At 38.2% G+C, this 20,498-nt stretch overlaps 1 protein-coding gene across 4 annotated transcripts in view; it reads left to right on the top strand.

The window, feature by feature from the left end:
- The window catches only part of LOC114031875 (nucleolar protein 4), a 427,691-nt gene extending 416,853 nt beyond the window's left edge, over positions 1-10,838 (top strand). For all 4 annotated transcript variants that reach the window (XM_027847060.1, XM_027847059.1, XM_027847061.1 and 1 more), the window contains one exon: positions 10,645-10,838. In XM_027847060.1, coding sequence (XP_027702861.1) covers positions 10,645-10,838 — 194 coding nt within the window. The remainder of the gene's footprint in view (positions 1-10,644) is intronic.
- Positions 10,839-20,498: the final 9,660 nt, after the last annotated feature.

Below are 20,498 nucleotides of genomic sequence, written 5' to 3' on the forward strand. Positions count from 1 at the left end.
ACTGGATCAACTGTTGAATTCCTTGAATGTCTAGCTAATCTACCCTCAACAACTTCACCTTAGCAGCAATCCTTGTCATTTCTTCATACACGAAGTTTTTATTTGTTGGTTTGTTTCAATCCATCAATAAGATGTTATTTGTCTTAGCAAAAATCTTTGGATATTTGGTAAAGTGAGATTAGAATTTGAAAAGAAACCATTTGTGCTGGGCCTATGGGAGAACACCTGTATTTCCTACTGCCAGAGAGGCTAAGGGGGTTGAGCTCTGGAGTTCTGAGCAACAGCAAGGCAGAAGCCAATCAGGTGACCACTCCTGGTCTGTTACCAACGTGACGAGCCCAAGCTAAGGGAGATGCAAACTGACCCAGGTTAGAGATGGAGTAGGTCAAAGATCTCATGCTGATTAGTAATAGGATAAGGCCTTTGAATGGCTGGTGTACTTCTGGCTTGGGTGAGATAGAGAAGGAAAGAAAGAAGAAATGAAAGAAAGGAAAGGGAAGGAAAGGGAAGGGAAAGGAAATGGAAGGGAAGGGAATGGAAGGGGAAAGGGAAAGGGAAAGGAGGAAGGGAGGGAGAGAGGAAAACAGGGAGTAGGAAGGAAAAGAGGTAGAGGGGAGGAAAGAAGGAAGGAAGAAAGGAAGGAAAAAAGAAAGAAGGACAGGAAGAGGAGAGGAAGGAGAAGAGGAAAATAGGGGAGGGGAGAGGACAGAAGGAAGAAGAAAGGGAAGAGAAGGAAGACTATTTTAAGGCATTCATGCTTAAACTCTCCCTGAAATCTGCTTTCCCATTTTCCTCTATCCCTCGCAAATTTAGCTCATTGTGTCTCTCAAGGTCTCTCTATTGTTACAGTGACTAGGAACCCCTCCAGGCACTTTATCCATTGTTTTGTATTATCTGTGCTAATGTTCCCCTCCATTAATTTGGATAATTGAAAATAGAATGTATGGGCTTCCCAGCATTCTCCTGACACATGCTAGATAACCCCACTTGCCCTCTTGCCCTTCTTTTTTTTTCATCTTTTCACTCAGAATTAGTTTCTGAGGAAAATTAAGTTATTAAAGAAGCATCTGTTTCTGCTTTATTTTTTATTTTGACTTCCTTTTAATTTTTTTTAAAGAAACTGAGGACTGACAGGAAACCCAGGAAGATTTCTTCTGCCCCTAGATGAGGCACAACTTAAAATGTCCTAGACAGTTCTATTATTACTATTTTCTTTCAGAATTTCAACAAGTTAGAACAGGAGGTGTTGCGGGGAAGTAAGTTTTAAGAAACTAATCTGGAAGAAGCAGCACTAGTTTTCACTTCATCCAATAACTGTGGTCTCCTAAAAATATAGATTTATTAATTATTAGCCACTTGAACTCTAGGACAATTGAAAAATAACTATATTTATAAAAATATACAAAATTTGCTTATATTTCTATTTAGAGTAGGATTAAAAACCGCATCACATATGTCAATAGAGTAGCTGTCAATTTGTGGAAGGTGATAGAAGCATTTGGTAAATTGCTAAGGAAGACAAAACCAACTTTATGCTTTAACACAGCCATTTAAAAACATTTTACTGCTCTTCCCCTCCCCCAAGCCAGTCCTGCTATAAATCATGGTCTGCAATAGCAATGACCATTTTGAGGGACAATGTTGGATTTATTAGGACATTATTGGTTCCCAGAAGGCTATTAACCATCAAACTGATTGTTAACTACTGGTAACAAACAATTCCAAAGGGATTATTGCTGAGATAACTTACACATAGCCTTGCCTCTCAGGGCTATCAGTGCTTTCTCAGCATTACCAGAATAAATTGCTATCATATACCTATGACCTATAGACAGCGTGTTAAATAATGGATGCTACCTTAGAGTATGGAACTCCCAATGAACCTTTCAGTTTACAGAATAAACAAACATTTGTCCAGCAGGTTTTTAGTGGTAGTTTTATTTTTCATGTAATCATGAGATAAATGATCATCCAAGAAGGTGAATAAGGGCCCCCTAGAATTTCCATATTTGGAAGTTAAAGAACCATTGGTTATTAATGAGACATGGGAGATACATGAATATAATAGATCTTGAAACTGAAAATAATATGTTGTAATAAATCCTGAAATGGGCCGCCTCAGGAAGTGGGGAGTTCCCTGCCACTGGAGTTGTGAAGAGGCACAGTGTTCTGGTTAAGGATGTTGTGGAAAGAATTAGTGTTACAGGTGGGGGCTGTCTGCTGAGGTCCCTTCCATCTCTGAGGTTCCATGATTCTGTGAAATGTAAATGACTTATCCAGTAGAGTCTGCAAGTAGCAGAGATAGTGGTATGCATTTGTAGAGAGTTCCTGCATCTTAGAATTTCCTGTACTGGTCTCTAGCCCCAGACCTACTCCTACGACCTAGGCCTTACATCTTGAAGGAGTCCCTCATAAGGATGGAGTTGAGAGATAAAGCCTATCTAGGCAGCTAGGTGGTACCATACTGTAGAGGATGCTGGGCTTGGAGTCAGGAAGAATTGAGTTCAAATGCAGCCTCACTTACTAGCTTTTCTACTCTAGGTAAATCACTTAACCTCTGTTTGCCTCAGTTTCCCCAACTGTAAAATGAGGCACAAAATAATTTACCTCCCAGAGTTGTTGTAAGGATCAAATGAAATAATAATTGTAAAGTATTTAGTCCTGTGTGTGGAACATCGTAAGCACTACATAAATGTTAGCTAATATTATTATAGACGGATTCCACCCCTCTAAGCCTTGTAGTAGGAAAGACATGTAATATGTTGTCAAATAAAATAGGAGCTAAAATTTAATTAGAGAATAAAGAGACACTTTATTCAAAAATTTTACTAGAGCTGTGAAAGTACAAGGCATTTAGACATAAAATGTGAGTTTCTATTTATATTACATTTGTAATAAATATAATGAAGGGTTGAACATCTTTGTTCATTCTTAAAATTGTGAGGTGATATGTCTCTTCAAACGTGGAGAGGAGTAAAAATCGACTCATCCAGAAAGGGCTTGGTTTTCACTCTCTAGAGAGTGAGAGTTACTGCATTTGCTATGAATCCCTATAAAAGCGCGACATTTAGAGTCGCTGGGATGCCACTTTTTAAATGAGGGAATTTCATAACAAGCGGATCCTAAATAAGCCAAGGGAAAAAAATTACAGCACAAGATTTGTAGCAGGAATGGTCATTTTTTAAAATTTTGTTTTCCTTTTCCTTTTTTTTTTGGTTCTAATAATCATCTAATAACCTTCTATAATCATCCCAACAAATAAACAACATTAGCTTGGCAATGCAATATGTTAACAGAAAACATGACAGTTGTTTTCTAGGTGATAAGCACACAGACTAGATAGTTCAGAGAGTGACTGTCAGTCTTCCTGTCATCTTGTAATGGTTTCATTATTTTGCATGTCAGGCCTCTTGGTTGTCAATTTTGGTTGTTCAGTTGGTCATTGCAGGCTTACGTCACTTTATAAACCCTTTTCTGAGTTTGCTGAGAAGAAGCAACAGTAGAAAAAAAAGGAATATTTAAAAATGTCTCTACTTATCAGAATAATGGTTCTCTAATCCTCTGAGAAGGGCTGAACTACAATAGTTGGTCCTAACAAGGATTAGCTGAATAATTGCTCTAAGAAGAGCCTTGTCTGAGAGAAATTCAGACTCTGGGAGAAAGAATGTGGTTCAGTACTTTCTTTTATTAGTGGGAAAGGTAAAAGTAATTGAATGGAGAGTGCCCTGGTATCCCTTTGGTAGAGGGAATTCCCAGAAGAGGAAGCTCCCTTACCCGCTATAGATTGGCATCTTCTTTGCATCTCACAGTCAAAGAGAATTGCCTAGAACACCAAGAGGGTAAATGATTTGCCCAGGGTCTCATAACCAGTATGTGTTGGGGAGTAGGACCTTAACCCAGTTCTTCAAAGATGGCCCTCTATCCACTGTGCCATGTTCTTTTCCCCTTGAGGAGAATGAAAACAAAAACAAAAACATGGCTGTTGTCATAAAAATGTTTTGGACTTTATGGGGATGTCAGGTTGTATTCATTTTCTCAAACTATTCTTAGAGATAGGCCCCAGCAAATACAGAATATACATACCTCCAGGAAACAAAACTTATAAAACAAAACATTAAACCAATACAAGTGTAAGGTCCAGAATTCCCCTGCTAGGGAACCCTGTACCTCCCCCATAACCGTGGGGTGAGTTTGATGCCAAAGGAAGAGGCCAAGAGGGTCCAGATTGATTATAGGAGTTTAATCAATCGTTATAAATACTTACAAACAGGGACAACCTGGGGTGGCTACCGGACAATTCGGTGGATCCCTGAAAAAAACCCCAAGAATTCCCATGGTAATTATAGAAATTAGACAAAGGGAGAAGGAACTGGTTCTTCACTTCAGATTGGTGGATATTTTAGGGTTTTCTGCTTAGTTAATGTTTTGGCTAATATTTTAGTTTATACTTACTATTGAACCCAGCTCCCAGACATCCAGGCATTTACCCAGTGCTGTTGGGTAAATGTCCAGGCACTCAAGGTTGGATACTGGTCATGTAACAGTCACAGTATCTAAGTTATGATTTTTTAACAGGTCACCATGTCTGGGCTTCTACCTTTCACAGATTTTAAGTTAATGACTTTTCACTTCTTACTCTGTATAATGGCTTTTCCCCAATCAGGACCCCACAACAAGTGTGGATAGTAAAGCATTGGCATCATTTACCAATCAAGCATTATTGCTTTTTGGAATAGTAAACAATCAATAGTTGATAAGCAATAAGTGTCAGGCACTGTGCTAACTGCTGGGAATACAAAGAATGGCAAAAGACAAGCCCTGCTCTGAAGGAGCTCCCAGTCTGATGAGAGAGACAGCATGCAAACAACAATGTACAAACAAGGAAGATAATTAACAGAAGGAAAGCACTTAGCATTAAGGGGGATTGGGAAAGACTTCTCATAGAGGATGGGATTTTAGCTGGAACTCAAAGAAAGCCAGGGAAGCCAGGAGGGAGAGATGAAGAAGGCGAGGATTCCAGGCATGAGGAACAGTCAATGAAAATGCCCAGAGTTGGGAGACGGCTTGTCTTGTGGAAGGAAGAATAAGCAGACTACTATCCCTGGAATGCAGAGTCTATGGATGGGACAAGTTGTATGAAGACTGAAAGGGGGTACCAGGATGTGAAGAGCTTTGATTGCCAAAGAGAGGATTTTATATTTGATCCTGGAAGTGATGGGGAGTCATTGGGGTTTATTAGTGAGGTGGATAGGTGGGTAAGCAGTGCCATGAGTGATGTGGTCAGACTCATCCTTTGGGAAGATGATCTTGACAGCTGAGTGGGAGGATGGACTGGAGTGGGGAGAGATTTGAAACAGGGAGAGCAAACAGAAGGCAACATCAATAGTCCAGGCAGGAAGTGATGAGGCCCTTCACTAGAGTGGAGAAAGTATCAGAGACGAAGATATACCCAAGAGACGGTATGAAGTTAAAATCGAAAGATGGGGTATGGACAGTGAAAGAAAGGGAGGCATTGATGGTGACGCCTAAGTTGTAAGCCTGAGAGATTGGAGGATGCTGTTGTCCTTGACAATAATAAGGAAATAAGAAGAGAAGAGGGTTGGGGGGGGGGGTATTGAGTTTAGTTTTGAATGCGTTAGTTTAAAATATCCATGGGAGATCCCAGTTCAATGTGTCTACTAGGCTGTTGGAGATGCTAGCAGCATGTCAGCAGGGAGGTTGGACCTGGATAAGTAGATTTGAAAATCATCAGCATAGTGATGATAACTGAATCCATACATAGAGACAAGGGTGTCTAATTGTATATGATACATTTTACACTTTCTATTCCATTCCCATAGATTACATGATTAGATATAGAGGAAATTCAAATAATGGCCCCCAATCAGCTCAGGCCCCAATCCCAGATATATTGAAAGTCTCTAACATTATTTAAACTCAGTCATAGAACTTTTTTGGGGGGTAGACCAGGCCAAGGAGCATGTATTTTACAAGCAAAATACTTAATCAAATTACAGTAATTAGTAAGAATGATCGTATATAGCACAGAGGATGTTGAATTTGGAATCAAAATACCTGAGTTCATATCCTAACTCTACCATTTGCTGTTGTATGGGGCAGCTAGATGGTAGAATGTGGGACCTAAAGTCAGAAAGACCTGAATTTGAATCCTGCCTCACATATTTACTAGATAGGCAACTCAGGGCAAGTTATTTCAATTCTGTGTGCCTCAGTTTCCTCATCAGTAAAATGTGGATAATAATACCTATACAGGATTGTTGCAAGGATCAAATGAGTTAACTTATGTAAAACATTTTGCAAACCTTAAAGTATATAAAGCTAAGATTATGATTATTGTACCTTGGACAATTCACTTAATCACTTTTGAATGCCTCAGTTACATCATCTATAAAGTGAGGGGGTTGTGTGAAGTGTCACTTAGGGCACCTTCTAGATCTAACTCTGTGATCCTTTGATCTTAGTATCCAGATCTTAGAATTACTAGGGCAAAGCGATCTTGTCAAGGGAATTTAGCACCTTGTTAAAGAGGCATTCCAAAAATCCTTACCACGTGCCTCTTGAGAACATCCTTTATAAGAGTATGTGCATAAATATGTATGTATTATAGATAGATAGATCTAGATATCTCTATACAACATATATACACACACATATGTGTATATATGTACATATAGTCATTACAGTGTAACTGATTTTAAAAAGCAAATGTATGCCTGCTGCCTCCTAAGCTGATAGTAGGCTTTTTAAAAAAAATTTTTTTTTTTCCTGAGGGATAGTAGGATGAGCAGAAGTTCATCAGTGTGTAGAACTCTAGGCAGCTAGGTGGCGCCATAGTGCACAGAGCACTGGACTCAGAATCAGGAAGATTCATCTTCCTGAGTTCAAATCTGGTGTCAGACGCTTCCTAGCTGTGTGACCCTGGACAAGTCACTTCACCCTGTTTGCCTCAGTTTCCTCATCTGTAAAATGAGCTGGAGAAGGAAATAGCAAACCACTCCAGTATCTTGGCCAAGAAAACCCCAAAGGGGGTCATGAAGAGTTGCACATGACTGAAAATGACTGAACCAAAACAGAACTCCTGGTGTGGAAACTCCCTTTATCAAAGTAGATCAGCAACTCCACTGCAACTTAGTTTTAGAGTTGCCTGTAGCACCAAGGGATTAGATTACTTGAGCATGGTCACACAGCTAATATCTGGTAGAGGTAGTTCTTGAACCTAGTTCTTCTTGACTCCAAGGACAGCCTTCTATTCGCTACAACACACTGTCTCAAAATGAGTTTTATATTTGGAAATAATAAGAAAAAGGATGATTTTAAATGACTTGTTCTTATGAATACAATTATTCAAATTTTGCTTTTACTATTCAAAGAGAATTTTTCTCTTTTATTTGAAAAAGAAATTACTACATTTGTACTCAGCAAAAGCCACTATTCTAGATACTTTGGGGTATACAAAATAAGAAAAATATGTTCCTGTCCTCAAGAGGTTTACAATCTAATTAGTTTCTTTTCGGGTAACACATCTAGCTGTGGGGGGTGAGGGGGGAGGTATATCATAATCACTAAGAATATGCCTGAAGAGAGGCAGAATGGCATAGTAGGTAAGGAGCTGGCCTCAGAGTTAGGAAGACCTGAGTTCAAGCTCTGCAGCTTGGATAAGTCACCCAAACTCCGGGCCCCAAGCAACTAGTTGCTGATATGCATTGATAGAGAGGGTTTCCTCACAGAGAATTAATTCCCTATAAGAATGAAATCACAGGTTGGTACCAAAAACAAAACAAAATACAAACAAACAAAAAGAATATGCCTGTATAAATGCTTATGACTCTCACCTCTACATAAAAACAATTTCATTACGCTGAGGAATGCTTTGTATTTTATTATTATAATTTTGATCTTTAAAAAAAATTACCCAAACCTAATCCATATATTTCCCCAGAATTTTATACAAAGTAAGTATTTAGTTTCTTTTGGTTGGATCGAGTTGAACAAGGCACTGAGATGTTGTGCCAAGCTCTGTTCAGTTGCCCAATGTTGACATAAGGTATATCAGTGGTGTTAAATTTGAATAGAATCAGATCCCTTTGGGCCACGTAACTGATTTGGGAAACCACAAATTACCGTTATCTGTGTTGTATTATATTTTTATTTATTTTGTTAAACACTTCCCAATTACATTTTAATCTGATTGGGCCACATTGAGAACAAAAGATCCATGGGCCGTGAGGTTTTCAAGTCTGCCATATGTGTGGAAATGGCTTCTTTTTGAGAGTACTGAATGTTCTCCACACCCTGAGTACTTATTTGGTCAGAAGTTAAAATTGTAGAACAGAGGCACAGCCTTCTCTGGAAGGCCATACCAAGGTCTGCAGAGTGCTGCCATAAAAAGCTCAGAGATTTCCAAAGAGCGAAGTAAGATGGAAGTCCCCCAAACAAAGCTGAAACACTATTCCATATCAGCATAAGGCTTATGAAAATGAAGATCATCCCATTGGTGTGAGTAGGCAAGAAAGCAATACATGCAAGGCTCTCCTATGAAAGAAAGTTCATAGGCTTCTTAGTCTGCATCTGGGAGGGAACTCAGAAGTCATCTAATTCAATCACCCCATTTTACAGGTGCAGAAACTGAGACCCATGAGGCCAAATGATTTGTCCAAAATCACAGAGCTAGAAAGCATCAGACACGGGATTTGCATCCATGCCCTCTAACACCAGGGCTAGCTCATCAAAACCTTGGCAATATCTATTACTGAAGGGAAAGGCCATCCTTTATTTTTTCCTTTCAGAAAGAGATTTGTTCTGGCACTGGGCTCCATTCAGTTATGTAGTTAATGGATATCATTGACTATAACTGGATTGTCAATCAAGGAAATGATCTGAAAATTAATGAGAGCTCTTTCAGGTCACACTGCCCATAATAGGACAGTGACCTTTTTCCAGATAATTATGGTTTAGTGGGAGAAGTCCTGAATTTGGAATCAGAGGTTCCAGAGTTTAAATCCAGACTCTGCCACTTAGCCCTTGTGTGACCCTGAAGAAAACAGCTTACATTCTTCCACCTAAGTTTCATCAACTAGAAAATGAAGAAATCAGATGATTGCTAAGGGCCCTTCCAGGTAAAGATCAATGATGCTACTTTTATTGATTTTTGGACTTTTGGATTAGTGCCGTTCTGTGATTTGTGTTTGTGACTTCACTTCTGGAGTTCCTTCACTTTAGACTCCTATAAGGAGATGCCGTGAAGTGGAATGGAAAAAAGCTTGAGTCTCAGAACCACCTTGAGGCGAGTCTGAGCTCTTCGAGCCCCGATCTCCTCATCTATAAAATGAAAATAAAAATATTTGTACCTTCTACCTCCTGGAGTAGTTCTGAGGAAATTAGTTCCTAAATTGGAAAGCACCATGTAAGTGGAGATCTTATTCCATATAAATAGATCTTAATCTTCCCATTGACTTCCTATTCTTCCTATTGCACAGGAAGGAATGTGCAATATAGGTTCCAAAGCCAAAGCTTTGAAAGGCTAAGGTAATCCATAAATTGATAGATGCTGGTAGCCAATTTGAAAATGCCTCTGCTCTAGTTCCAGTTCTTCCCTAGATGAATTCCAAGGACGCTCCTCAGGGCCATACCCGTTCCATACCTGCCAGATCTGAAGCCTCTTCCCTCTTCTCTGGCTGACCTTTGGTTGAAATTGCTAAGAGTAACCAACTCTGACATCTTTATTAAAAACCTCTAAAAATTTGTCTTGAAAAAGTTGTAACAGCCTTTCCCCAAATACATGTTGAAACATTCCAGCAAATGGCACCCAAACCAAGGATGCACTACCTTATAGAGGATCCTAGAATTAGAATTGAAAGGAACCAGCAACACGTAAGCTCCTTGATAGTCAATATTTGGTTTTTGTCTCTGTATCATAGGTACCTATCAGATGCCTGGTACAGGGTTGGCACTTAATAAATGCTTGTTAACAGAATATAGGCCTATCTCCTCACTTTGTGGATGAGGAAACCTTAGCCCAGAGAGGTGATACTGCTTGCCTAAAGTCACACAAGCAATAAGTTGCAGATTTTTGAGTCGTTTCTGACTCTTCTCGATCCTATTTAGGGTTTTCTTGGCAGACACACGGGGATGATTTGCCATTTCCTTCTCAGCTCATTTTACAAATGAGGAAACAACTCAAACAAACAGGACTAAGTGACTTGCTAGTAAGGTCTGAGGCCAGATTTGAACTCAGGAAGATGAGTCTTCCTGACTCCTGGCCGCGTGCTCTATCCACTGCGCTGCCTCCCTGCCCTGGATAAGTTGCAAAATCAGGATTCAAAGGTATCTTCTGCCACTGAAGGGTGGAATCCCTCCGTTCGATGCATAAAGTGCTTTGTCTGATTTCATTCAAAGTGCTGATTTCATTGTCACTTGCTAGAACCTAGGTCTATCAACTCTAGGACCAATGCTCTTTTTAATATACCACACTATTAGGACATTGCAAGTATGCAAAAAGTGTGGAGATCGGTTATTTAGCGGCTAATGAAAAGGAAAGATTTAAGTGCAGTAAGATCTTTAGATGAAAGGTGCAGTGGAACCACAGAAGTTATTGATTGTATTTCTTGTGGCTTTGATTTCCAGGTCCCACCGATCTCAGCATGAAGAGACAATTAGCCACCAGTTCTGGGTCCTCCAGCACTTCTAGCTCCCGACCCCAGCTGAGCCCAACTGAAATCAATGCTGTGCGGCAGCTCGTGGCGGGATACCGAGAATCTGCAGCATTTTTACTCCGCTCGGCAGATGAACTGGAAAACCTTATTTTACAGCAGAACTGAATTCTGTGACCTTGGCACTCACTGGGTCTCATTTTGGAGTTTCCACTAATGACATGTTGGTTTCCCAGAACAGATGCTTCAGGTATTACTACTGCACGGTTTTTTTAGGAGAGTTAATTACCATAAAGCCACACTGTTCTTGATCCTTAAGGTGATGTGTTAAGGTGCTTCAGGGGAACTCTGGCCTCTGATCTTTTCGAGGTACTTTCATGTGTCCAGCCCATTGCTTTCTGTTTTAGTCTATCAGCATAAATATCGAAAAAGTGACTGTAGAATGCTAACTCACAGATGAAACAGAAGATGCTGTGGTCCTTTCCATTGGTTCAAGCTGCAAGTGCAATATTGTGGAATATGCTACTGACTCAGTGGACCGAAAGCTGCAGTATATGGCAAAAAACAATGCCAAATTTCCTGTTGGTACAGGATAAAACAGCAATTTAAAGGATCTTGTATTTTAAAAAGAAAATGTAATTTTTATAAAAAAAATGTTTTTTTCATTCAAAATTGTCATTTTTACTTTGGTAACTTTTTCACTGGTCCTAAAAAAAAATGTTTTGAGAAACTATCGTTAAGTCACCTTTCCATTCTCTTTTTTTCTTTTTCTATCTCCAAATTCTTTCTACAAAAGAAAAATACACTTGATGCTGGAAAATTCATATATCTACATTCTGTAAATCATCACATCAGAAACTACTACCCAAAGGAGCCTGCATTACTTGCGTTCACGATGTTTTCAAAGTCACCCCATTCAACATGGCAGCTTTCCTATTGGCAATTGTCATCACAGAGCTGGTTTTTTTTTTGTTGTTGTTTTTGTTGTTTTAATTTTTGTTGTTTTTTTTTTTGTTTGGGATTGTGGTTTTTTTAATGATATCTATTTATATAAAGACATATCATTTTTTTTTAAATCACCCTCTTGGTTTGTTACAGCTGCTCACTCACGATTACTGCTGCTGCTGCTGTCTTGTAGAAGTTCCTGTAGTACTGATTGGATGTAGATGACTGAATGTTAAATGGTTGCAAGTGACAATCTGAAAATTTGCACTCTTTTCTGTAGTTTCCTTTCCATTTTTCTTTCTGAGATACTTTCCAAAAACAAAAAAACAAAACAAACAAACAAAAAAACAAAAGGCCATTTCCTCTCTGAATATGCTTTATAGAATTCTCAGAACCAGTCTCCAATGTTCTCCAAACTCTCAGTGGATGCAGCTGTGACTCCTAGTGAACTCTCACCCTGCTTCTTCCCAGCCCTGGCCCTGCTTTCTTATTTTCTAGTGTTGGAGCCACATAAATGGTGTTTTCTTTGTGCACTAAGGCAAGCTTATTTTTAAATATATAGAGATGAGTCCTTTAGTTGATGCTTACTTGTACTATTTGTTCTATTGTTTAGATTTGGTTGGATAAACAAATTCCTTGTACATTCCTGAATTTGCCTTATTTCATGTAAAAAAAATTCTGTAATTCCATTTTTGAGGATGAGTTTAAGGCATCAGTGAGATTTCCTATCTACTTGTTCCATAGAGTTTTTCAAGTAATGACTGTGATTGTGACCCAGTAATGTGCACTTTTCTTGTGCCTGTGGACATTGCTATGCTTTTCTTCTTCTAGTGTTTCTAGAATTACTGTTGCTTACAGTTATGTTTTAAAAAAAAAAAGATAAAAAACCAAGAACTTTTGTGATACTGTTGGTGAATATAAATGTGAAAAAAAACCTATTGAAATATGAGTATTTTGGAGATACATAGATTCGCAAACGTTTCAAAGTGTGGATTTAAGATTCACAGATTTAAATGAAAATTCAAAAAATGAGGGCTGGTATAATTTCTCCTGTTTTGTTTGGTTAAATAAACAGATTTCTGTGTTTAAACATGGTTGTGAAACCTTATAAACTTTCCAAGTGTTCTAGTGCCTAATCTGTTTTGAACATTTTGCCTTTTAAATGCTAAATAGAACTGGGTAGTCCTATCTAGCACAAACTGACAAGTCAACCCCATGTTTAAAGAAATAACCAAGAAATACAAGGATGTTATATACCTAGTGCATAAGCCTAGTGAAGAATTCTCTCAAAAGCAGAAACAGAGTAGAAGATAAATAAGAAAGACCATATCACTACAAGCTTTAATAATTCAAACCTGCAGGGTAACACAACTAGGCTGGCACAAATCCATCTGGTGATACTTGGTCTCCTCTAAGCAGGTGTATTCTCTTTCTTTCATAGGGGGAGGTTTCATTGCCTTGGAAAAACATATACCTCTGGGGGCTGTGAAATTTTAGTCAAAGGCATCTATTACGTGATCTGGGATCCAACATCTATAGTAATTTGGGAATTTTGCTATAGTTGTCATGTTATTAGGTAAAATTCAAGATGGATGGAAAGCCTCATACTAAAAATATATCTCCATGTAGGAGAATTTTTAATGACAGTTATCAATCAATCAATATTTATTAAACATTTACTTAAAACAGTTGCAAAACCCAATTCTATCACTGGGAACTATAAACTCATAATGGAAAGCTAAATATTAACTCATTTGTCCCATCTGAGTCTTCCTCAAAAGACTTTATTCATTCTTTTCTCTCAGAGCACATTTGATTGAAGTGTGCATGTTAGTGCAAGTGTGAGATCAGAAAGAAATCAGGCTGAGGCCTAAAGAAATGGGTTTATGAAGAAATATGAAAAGATTATGTAGTAGTGCTCATTGACACTGTTCTGCCTGCCATTAGGTACTGATGTCCCTGAGACATGCTGACTAAAACCCTGTGGATTTCTCAACCTTTTAAAGCCTCTTTGGAAAACTGAATTTGGCCCCATAATGGCAGATATTTTAAACCATAAACATATGGAAAGTCATTGGCTTTTACCCTGTTTTCCATAGAGCAGAAACAAAATAGCTCCATCTACCCATCAGTCATCTTGAGTTTTTACCATGTATTTTGCTAAGCTTAGCTCCCAAAACAAGAGAGGGGGAAAAAAAAAAAAACAGCTGATAAGACAACAAAGCTCATCTTTTGAGGGCAGAAAGCAGCTATAGGATTCACTTCACAGTTCTTTTCTTGATAATCCATAGCTGGGAACCAATCTTAAAATATTGCAATTAACAGTTGATTTCTGTCATTTTGTCATGTAAGGATAATTCTACCGTACTGTTTGCTATAGGGTTTTTCCTACCACTGCAAAATAAAAATGGTTGAGGACTGCATATCAGCTGCCAATATGTGGGCTGCTCCTCATAGATATTTTTTGAAGACTAAAAACAACTGAAGACTCCCCACAGGGGCATAAATGATTGTAGTTAATTAAAAGAATTCTGTCAAAGTCCTTTTCAAGGTTTTAAAAATCAGCATATTTGTGCTTGTTTATAAAAACCGCATAGAAAGATTTTTTTTCTCAAATGGTGCCTGAATATGGCTTTATTATTATAGGGTTGCTTAAGAATTAATGTTCAATGCTGGAATGTTTTTTCCCTTTATTTTTAACAAGAGAATGGAAACTTTTGGTGAAAGAGCCATACTTTAAATCTGATCAAAGGTGGGTATGGGGAGGGGGAAGGAGGAAGTAGGTCATGATGGGGCTCAACTATTTTTTATTTGATTTTCACCGAAGTCCAATCACTGTCTTAATTTTTGATTGCTGTTTTTTTTTTCCCAAAAAAGAAAGACATTGATGTCACTAGAATTTATCTGTGCCAGATAAGAACTCTGGTGCCTTCTGAGCTTGAGTCTAAAAATACAGTCTAAAAAACTTGTCTTGGATTTCCTAAGCAGATGAGACTAATACAAGAAAAGGACACTACCCTTTATTCTAGTCTTTGTTGTTATGATAGAATAATGTCCTTAATGGACAGATCAACTTGAAAGATCTAGAGGTGGGTTCATCGTCATGATCCATTGGGATTGAACAAGTATCTAATATACCCAGCACCACTTAAAGTATGCTCTTTTTCTGCCAATTAAGTGGGGCAGTAGCAGTTTCTTGTTACACCTCATTCATTTATTTCATATAGGAAGAAAACATACTCACAAAGTAAGGAACTATGACAACTGGTATAAATAGTTAGTAGTTCACCAAATTCGACAAACCTCTCAGGTCTTCATTCAAACGGTAAATTTTAGGTAAAATTTGCAAGGTGTTATTTCAAATACATCATTTTCTCTCTTTCTTTCCATGTGAGGGGGAAACAAAAGATCTAGGTCATAGTTCAAGAAGTTTATATCCCTCCAAAAATTCAGTCTTTTTCTTCCAGGTCTTCCTTCAGATTCCCAAAATTCTGATTTTTTTTTTGTCAGAAGTCTTTAATAAATAAAAAGAGGTAATATAATTATGTATTTCTGTGAATCATTTTGAACATTTTTATTTTTTAAAAAGTGTTCAGTTTGGCCTTGCTGAATTGTATTGCAGGTATGCTATTTAGAATAATGAACATGAAAATATGTAATCCCAGTTCCCCCAAAGTGACAGAATGTATCATCTCTTACATAATCTGATAAGGGTTACTAGAATGACTACAGGAAGGTTATTTTATTCAGTCACAGTAACTCTGTAACTGAGTAGACAGTACTCTGTGTACCAGACTATGTACTAAGTGATAAAGGGCTACAATCAATATTTTTGGAGAGAGCACACACATCAATGAAATTTCAGTACCTTGAAGTAGTGTTTACTGGAAGACATTCCATGGCCAAGTGGTTGGGCTTACTGAAGACCAAGATTTTTTCCCTGACAGTTATTTCAGGGTAGTGTCCCTCTCTCATTGCCCCGCTCCCTTTCATCCCTGTCCCAAAGGGAAGGATTTCAAAAGAATTAGTTGAGTCTTGTCTTGGTGGTATCAGTCAGTCAATCTATAAACATTTTAAAGTGACTATTACGTGCACTATGGAGATACAAAGAATGGCAAAAGACAATCCCTGCTCTGAAATAGTTCACGGTCCAATGACAGAGACAATGCACAAATAATTACGTACAAACAATCTACATACAGGATAAATAGGGAATAATCAGCAGAAGGAAGGTATTAGAATTAAAAGGGACCCTGAAGGGCTTTCTATGGAAGGTGGGATTTTAGCTGGGACTTGAAGGAAACAAGGTGAGCCTGGAGGCAGAGATGAGAAAGTGTGTAGACCCAAGCAGAAGATTACAATGAAGAAAAATAGCAAGTTGGTTTGAGGAGAGTAGAGAGGTCACAATGGGTAAATGTTGTGAGTTTTTTCAAAGGTAAGTCATAGACTTAAATTAATATAATTTCATTATTCACAGATGTGCTTGATGTAATGATGCACATACAGTAACATGTCGGTGATATTTCATGTGGCACTTTTACTCCAAATCCTTCAATGGTTCCTTGTCGTGGAGTCAAGAGAGAATTAACTGGGCTGAAATTCTACTAATGATACTGAACAAAATTCAAGCTCCTTTGGCCAACATTCAAGACCCTCCAAAATTTGGCACCATCCTGACTCCCCAACCTTATTTTGTTGTATCTGCCTCCAGATGCTCTATGCTCCAATTTAGGTGGCCATCTCTAGCCATCCTGATCTATATCTTGCCAGTGGACCCAGATGGCTCCAGAAGAGAAAGTGATTCTAGTAACCTTGCACAGCTGCCCCTCACTTAAATCCAATTAATTTGTAAGTCATGGCATCACCTCCCTGAGGTCTTGGTCCTCTTCGAAAATGAAGGACAAACAACAACTAACAATAGCTCCAATTTAACTGGTCCAAACTCACCATCCCTTGTGCCCAACTGGCCCTTTTTCACCTCCGTGTAATGTTTACACTGTTCTCTACACCTTAAATGCCATCTTTCTCTCTCTCTCTCTCTCTCTCTCTCTCTCTCTCTCTCTCTCTCTCTCTCTCTCTCTCTCTCTCTCTCTCTCTCTCTCTCTCTCTCCTTCCCTCCCTCCCTCCTCTCTTAAATTACTATCAATCCCTTAAAAAAAAAAACTCAAATTCAGATCTTCCTGTAAGTCTACCCTAATCTCTCCACCTGGTAATGACCTTTACCACTTGATCCCTCATACAGCACTTTGATTGTACCTCTCTGGATGCGCTTATCATGTATTATTAGAATCATTTGCATATGCTGAACTGTATACTTCATGAGGGCAGGAATCCTGCCTTGTCTAAATATCATATCTCCCCAGCACCTAATACAGTGCCCTGCACACGGAAACACTTAATAAATGCTCATTGTTTTTATTGCTAGACAAGTACCTGTATTTGTAAAGAATTAGTAAGAATTAAATCCCAAAGAGCTGAAAGGACAAATGACACCAGAGCAAAGCAAAGGTTTCTCTTGCAACTAAAGTGTGCCCAGTAACATGTTTTGTCAGTGAAAACCAGCAGCACTTAGTTCCATCCTTTCCTTTGAATGATAAAGACAGTGGACAGATGACTTTTCATCTGTTCAGGAATTGTCACTGTTTCTTGCAATTTAAACTGTGACATGCCAAAATTAATGCTGTCTTTCTAATAATTTGCTCATTCCAAAACCACAGCTTATATACCTAATGATAAATACACCTGTATATTTTAATACAGTGAATAAAAATACTCACTGATATTTATAGTGTCACAAAAGTCTTAGAGTAATTTTAAGCTATTAAAACTTAAATCTTTTAAGCTAGCTTAAAACTGCATCAATGCATTTGGTGCGCCCTGTATCATGTTATACAAATGCTAATTCATTTGATCCTCAGAGTAACTCTATAACGTAAATACTATGGGTATGATTATTCCCATTATACAGAAAAACTGAGGCTAACAGAGCTTAAATATCTTTCTGAAAGACACACAACTGCTAAGTATTATTGATAGAATTTCAACCCAGTTGTCTCTTGACTCCAAGTCCAATTATTTCACCATATCCTACTGTTGTGACAAATAGCTAGTACTCAGTTAATAGCACAATGGTCACCCTTTGTCCCCTTCAAAAAGGCAATAAGCAGGGGAAGCTAGGTGGCATAGTGGATAGAGCACCGGCCCTGACGTCAGGAGGACCCGAGTTCAAATCCGGCCTCAGACCGAACAGCTGACACTCACTAGCTGTGTGCCCTTGGGCAAGTCGCTTAACCCCAATTGCCTAAAAAAATTTTTTTTCAAAAATTCAAAAAGGCAATAAGCCCATCTGATAAATTCAAGCACTGAGTTAAGAACCAAATCTTTGGGCATTCTTCAAGATGACTTGGCCCTTGATTTCATATCTCAGCCTAACTGAAAGATTTGTACTAATAATAATTATTTTTAAATCTCTTCAATTTGTCTAAATAAGAAGAAAATAATAAACAAAACATTAAGGAATTAAACAGAAATTAAACAGGCTTAGTTTTATTTTCCTTAATTTATTTTTTCCCAAGCTAAAAGTGAGCGATAACAAATGTACGCAGCTAATAAAGACCAGATATAAAGCTCGAAAAAGGGAAAGGTTTCTCTTTTAAAACTATGAAAAACAAGAGAGAAACTTCTAAGTCACACCTAACCAATAAAGATGTAAAAGACTGAACAGCTGAGTCCTTAAAGATACATCTATTCAAATAGATGATTTTATTCTTAGATATAGTATACATCTTTGTATCCTGATTAAAATAAATATCATTAAAATAAATAGAATTGCAACAAAAATATCACTATAGGGGCAGCTAGGTGGTGCAGTGGATAGAGCACTGGCCTTGGAGTCAGGAGGACCTGAGTTCAAATGTGGCCTCAGACACTTGACACTTACTAACTGTGTGACCCTGGGCAAGTCACTTAACAAGACTGTATGTATATGTATTGCTATATCATCAGTTCTTCACCTACAGTCTATGAACTTTAAAAAAAATCTGTCAACTGCATTTCAATATAACTGGTCTCCCTTATAATCTTATGTGTTTCATTTCATGCATTTGAAAACTTTCTTCTGAGGAGGTCCCTAGATTTCACAAGAATAAATGGCCTGTAACACTTTAAAGTTAAGAATTCCTGGTTTGTAAGAAAGTTATTGGTAAATTAAAAATGCATTTTTCCATGAAAATAATGTTATAAAGTTTACTTAGGTTCCAGGCTAGCATGTCAGTCAGTCAATCAGCATTTATTAATTGTTTACTGTGTGCCAGGAGGGGCAGGTAGGTGGCACCGTGAATAGAGCACTGGGCCTAGAGTCAGGAAGATTCATCTTCCTGAGTTAAATCTGGCCTCAGACACTTACTAGCTGTGTGTGACCCTGGGCAAGCCACTTAACCCTATTTGCCTCAGTTTCTTTATCTGTAAAATGAGCTAGAGAAGGAAATGACAAACCACCCCAGTATCTTTGCCAAGAAAATCCCAAATGGGGTCACAAAGAGTCAAATAAGACTGAAAAACAACTCAACAGTGTTAATAGCATAAGTTGACAGCCATTATAGGTACAATGGGTCATCTGTGGCTTGCCCTGGGGGTTTCTATACTCTAAGTAATCTGTGATGTAATTGGTCCTGGTATGCCCTTCATCAACACAGATCATAACTCCTCCCAAGCCATTTTATCCTATGCAACTCTTGTCTTTCCTATCATAAATTCTCTATAGTGGATCTACTAAGCACAACGCATAGCTTCCTATTATTCTTTTTTTTTTCCATCATGAAGATACCAGAGTAACACTCAAAGCATCAATCTGCTGTGCCTCACTTTTGTTGCCTTGTTGGTGCTATGCTGAAGCCTACTTACTTATACCCTAGATTTGATCTTCCTCTTCAATTTGACTTGTCACTTTAATTAATCTGAGGTCATTGTATCCCATCCCTGATAGCCATCCAGGATCACCAAGAGAATATTGAGGCCAGCACTAAGCAGTTTGTAGTATACCATTTCCCCCAAGGCAATATAGACTGAATCATTAGACCATAAGCTCCTCGAGGACAGGGGGAAGCCTTTTGACTCTTTTTTTTATCCCCAACAATTAACACAGTGCCCAGAACATAGTAGGCACTTCATAAATGTTTATTGATTAATTTCCTCATACTACTTAATTCTGGGCTTACTATCCATCTATATTATTTATATAAGATATATACGCATACATTTACGCATATCCAAACACATACACACATATACACGCACATAGATATGTATGTATGTATGTATGAGTATGTATATAATACAGATCTATAATTTCAACAGAGGAAGCTTCCTAGTAAGGAAATCTCCATTGATGTAGGTCAGCACTTTCTAGTCTTAGAGATCTTCCAATGAGAGGTTAAGTGACTTGACCAGGGTCACACAGCCATTACTTGTCAGTCATCCAATTAATACAATGCCATCTAGTAGAGTAGAAAAAGCACTGATTCTGAAGTCAAAAGTCCAAGGTATAAATCTCAGTTCTGATGCTTACTCCCAGGGTGATCTTGGGTAAGTTGCCTTACCTTCTCCAGGGCCTCAGTTTCTTCACCTGTAAGATGACAGAATTGAAGTCCATAGCCTCTGACGCCTCCTCTAGCTCTATAATGCTATGATCTGTGAATGGGAGAGCTTGGCGAATCTCATTATTAATCAATAAGCACTGATTAAGTAGATACAAAGTACTAGGTACTGTACTATCATTAATAATAAATATCTGTTTTGGGAGATCTGAGATCTTCCATGACCCTGGCAAACAAATAACTTCAAATTTATTTCAATGTTGTTGTTGTTCAGTCGTTTTCAGTTCTG

This window comes from Vombatus ursinus, unplaced genomic scaffold, assembly GCF_900497805.2.
Source record: "Vombatus ursinus unplaced genomic scaffold, bare-nosed wombat genome assembly UNPS02015255.1, whole genome shotgun sequence".
In the NCBI taxonomy this organism is placed as follows: Eukaryota; Metazoa; Chordata; class Mammalia; order Diprotodontia; family Vombatidae; genus Vombatus; species Vombatus ursinus.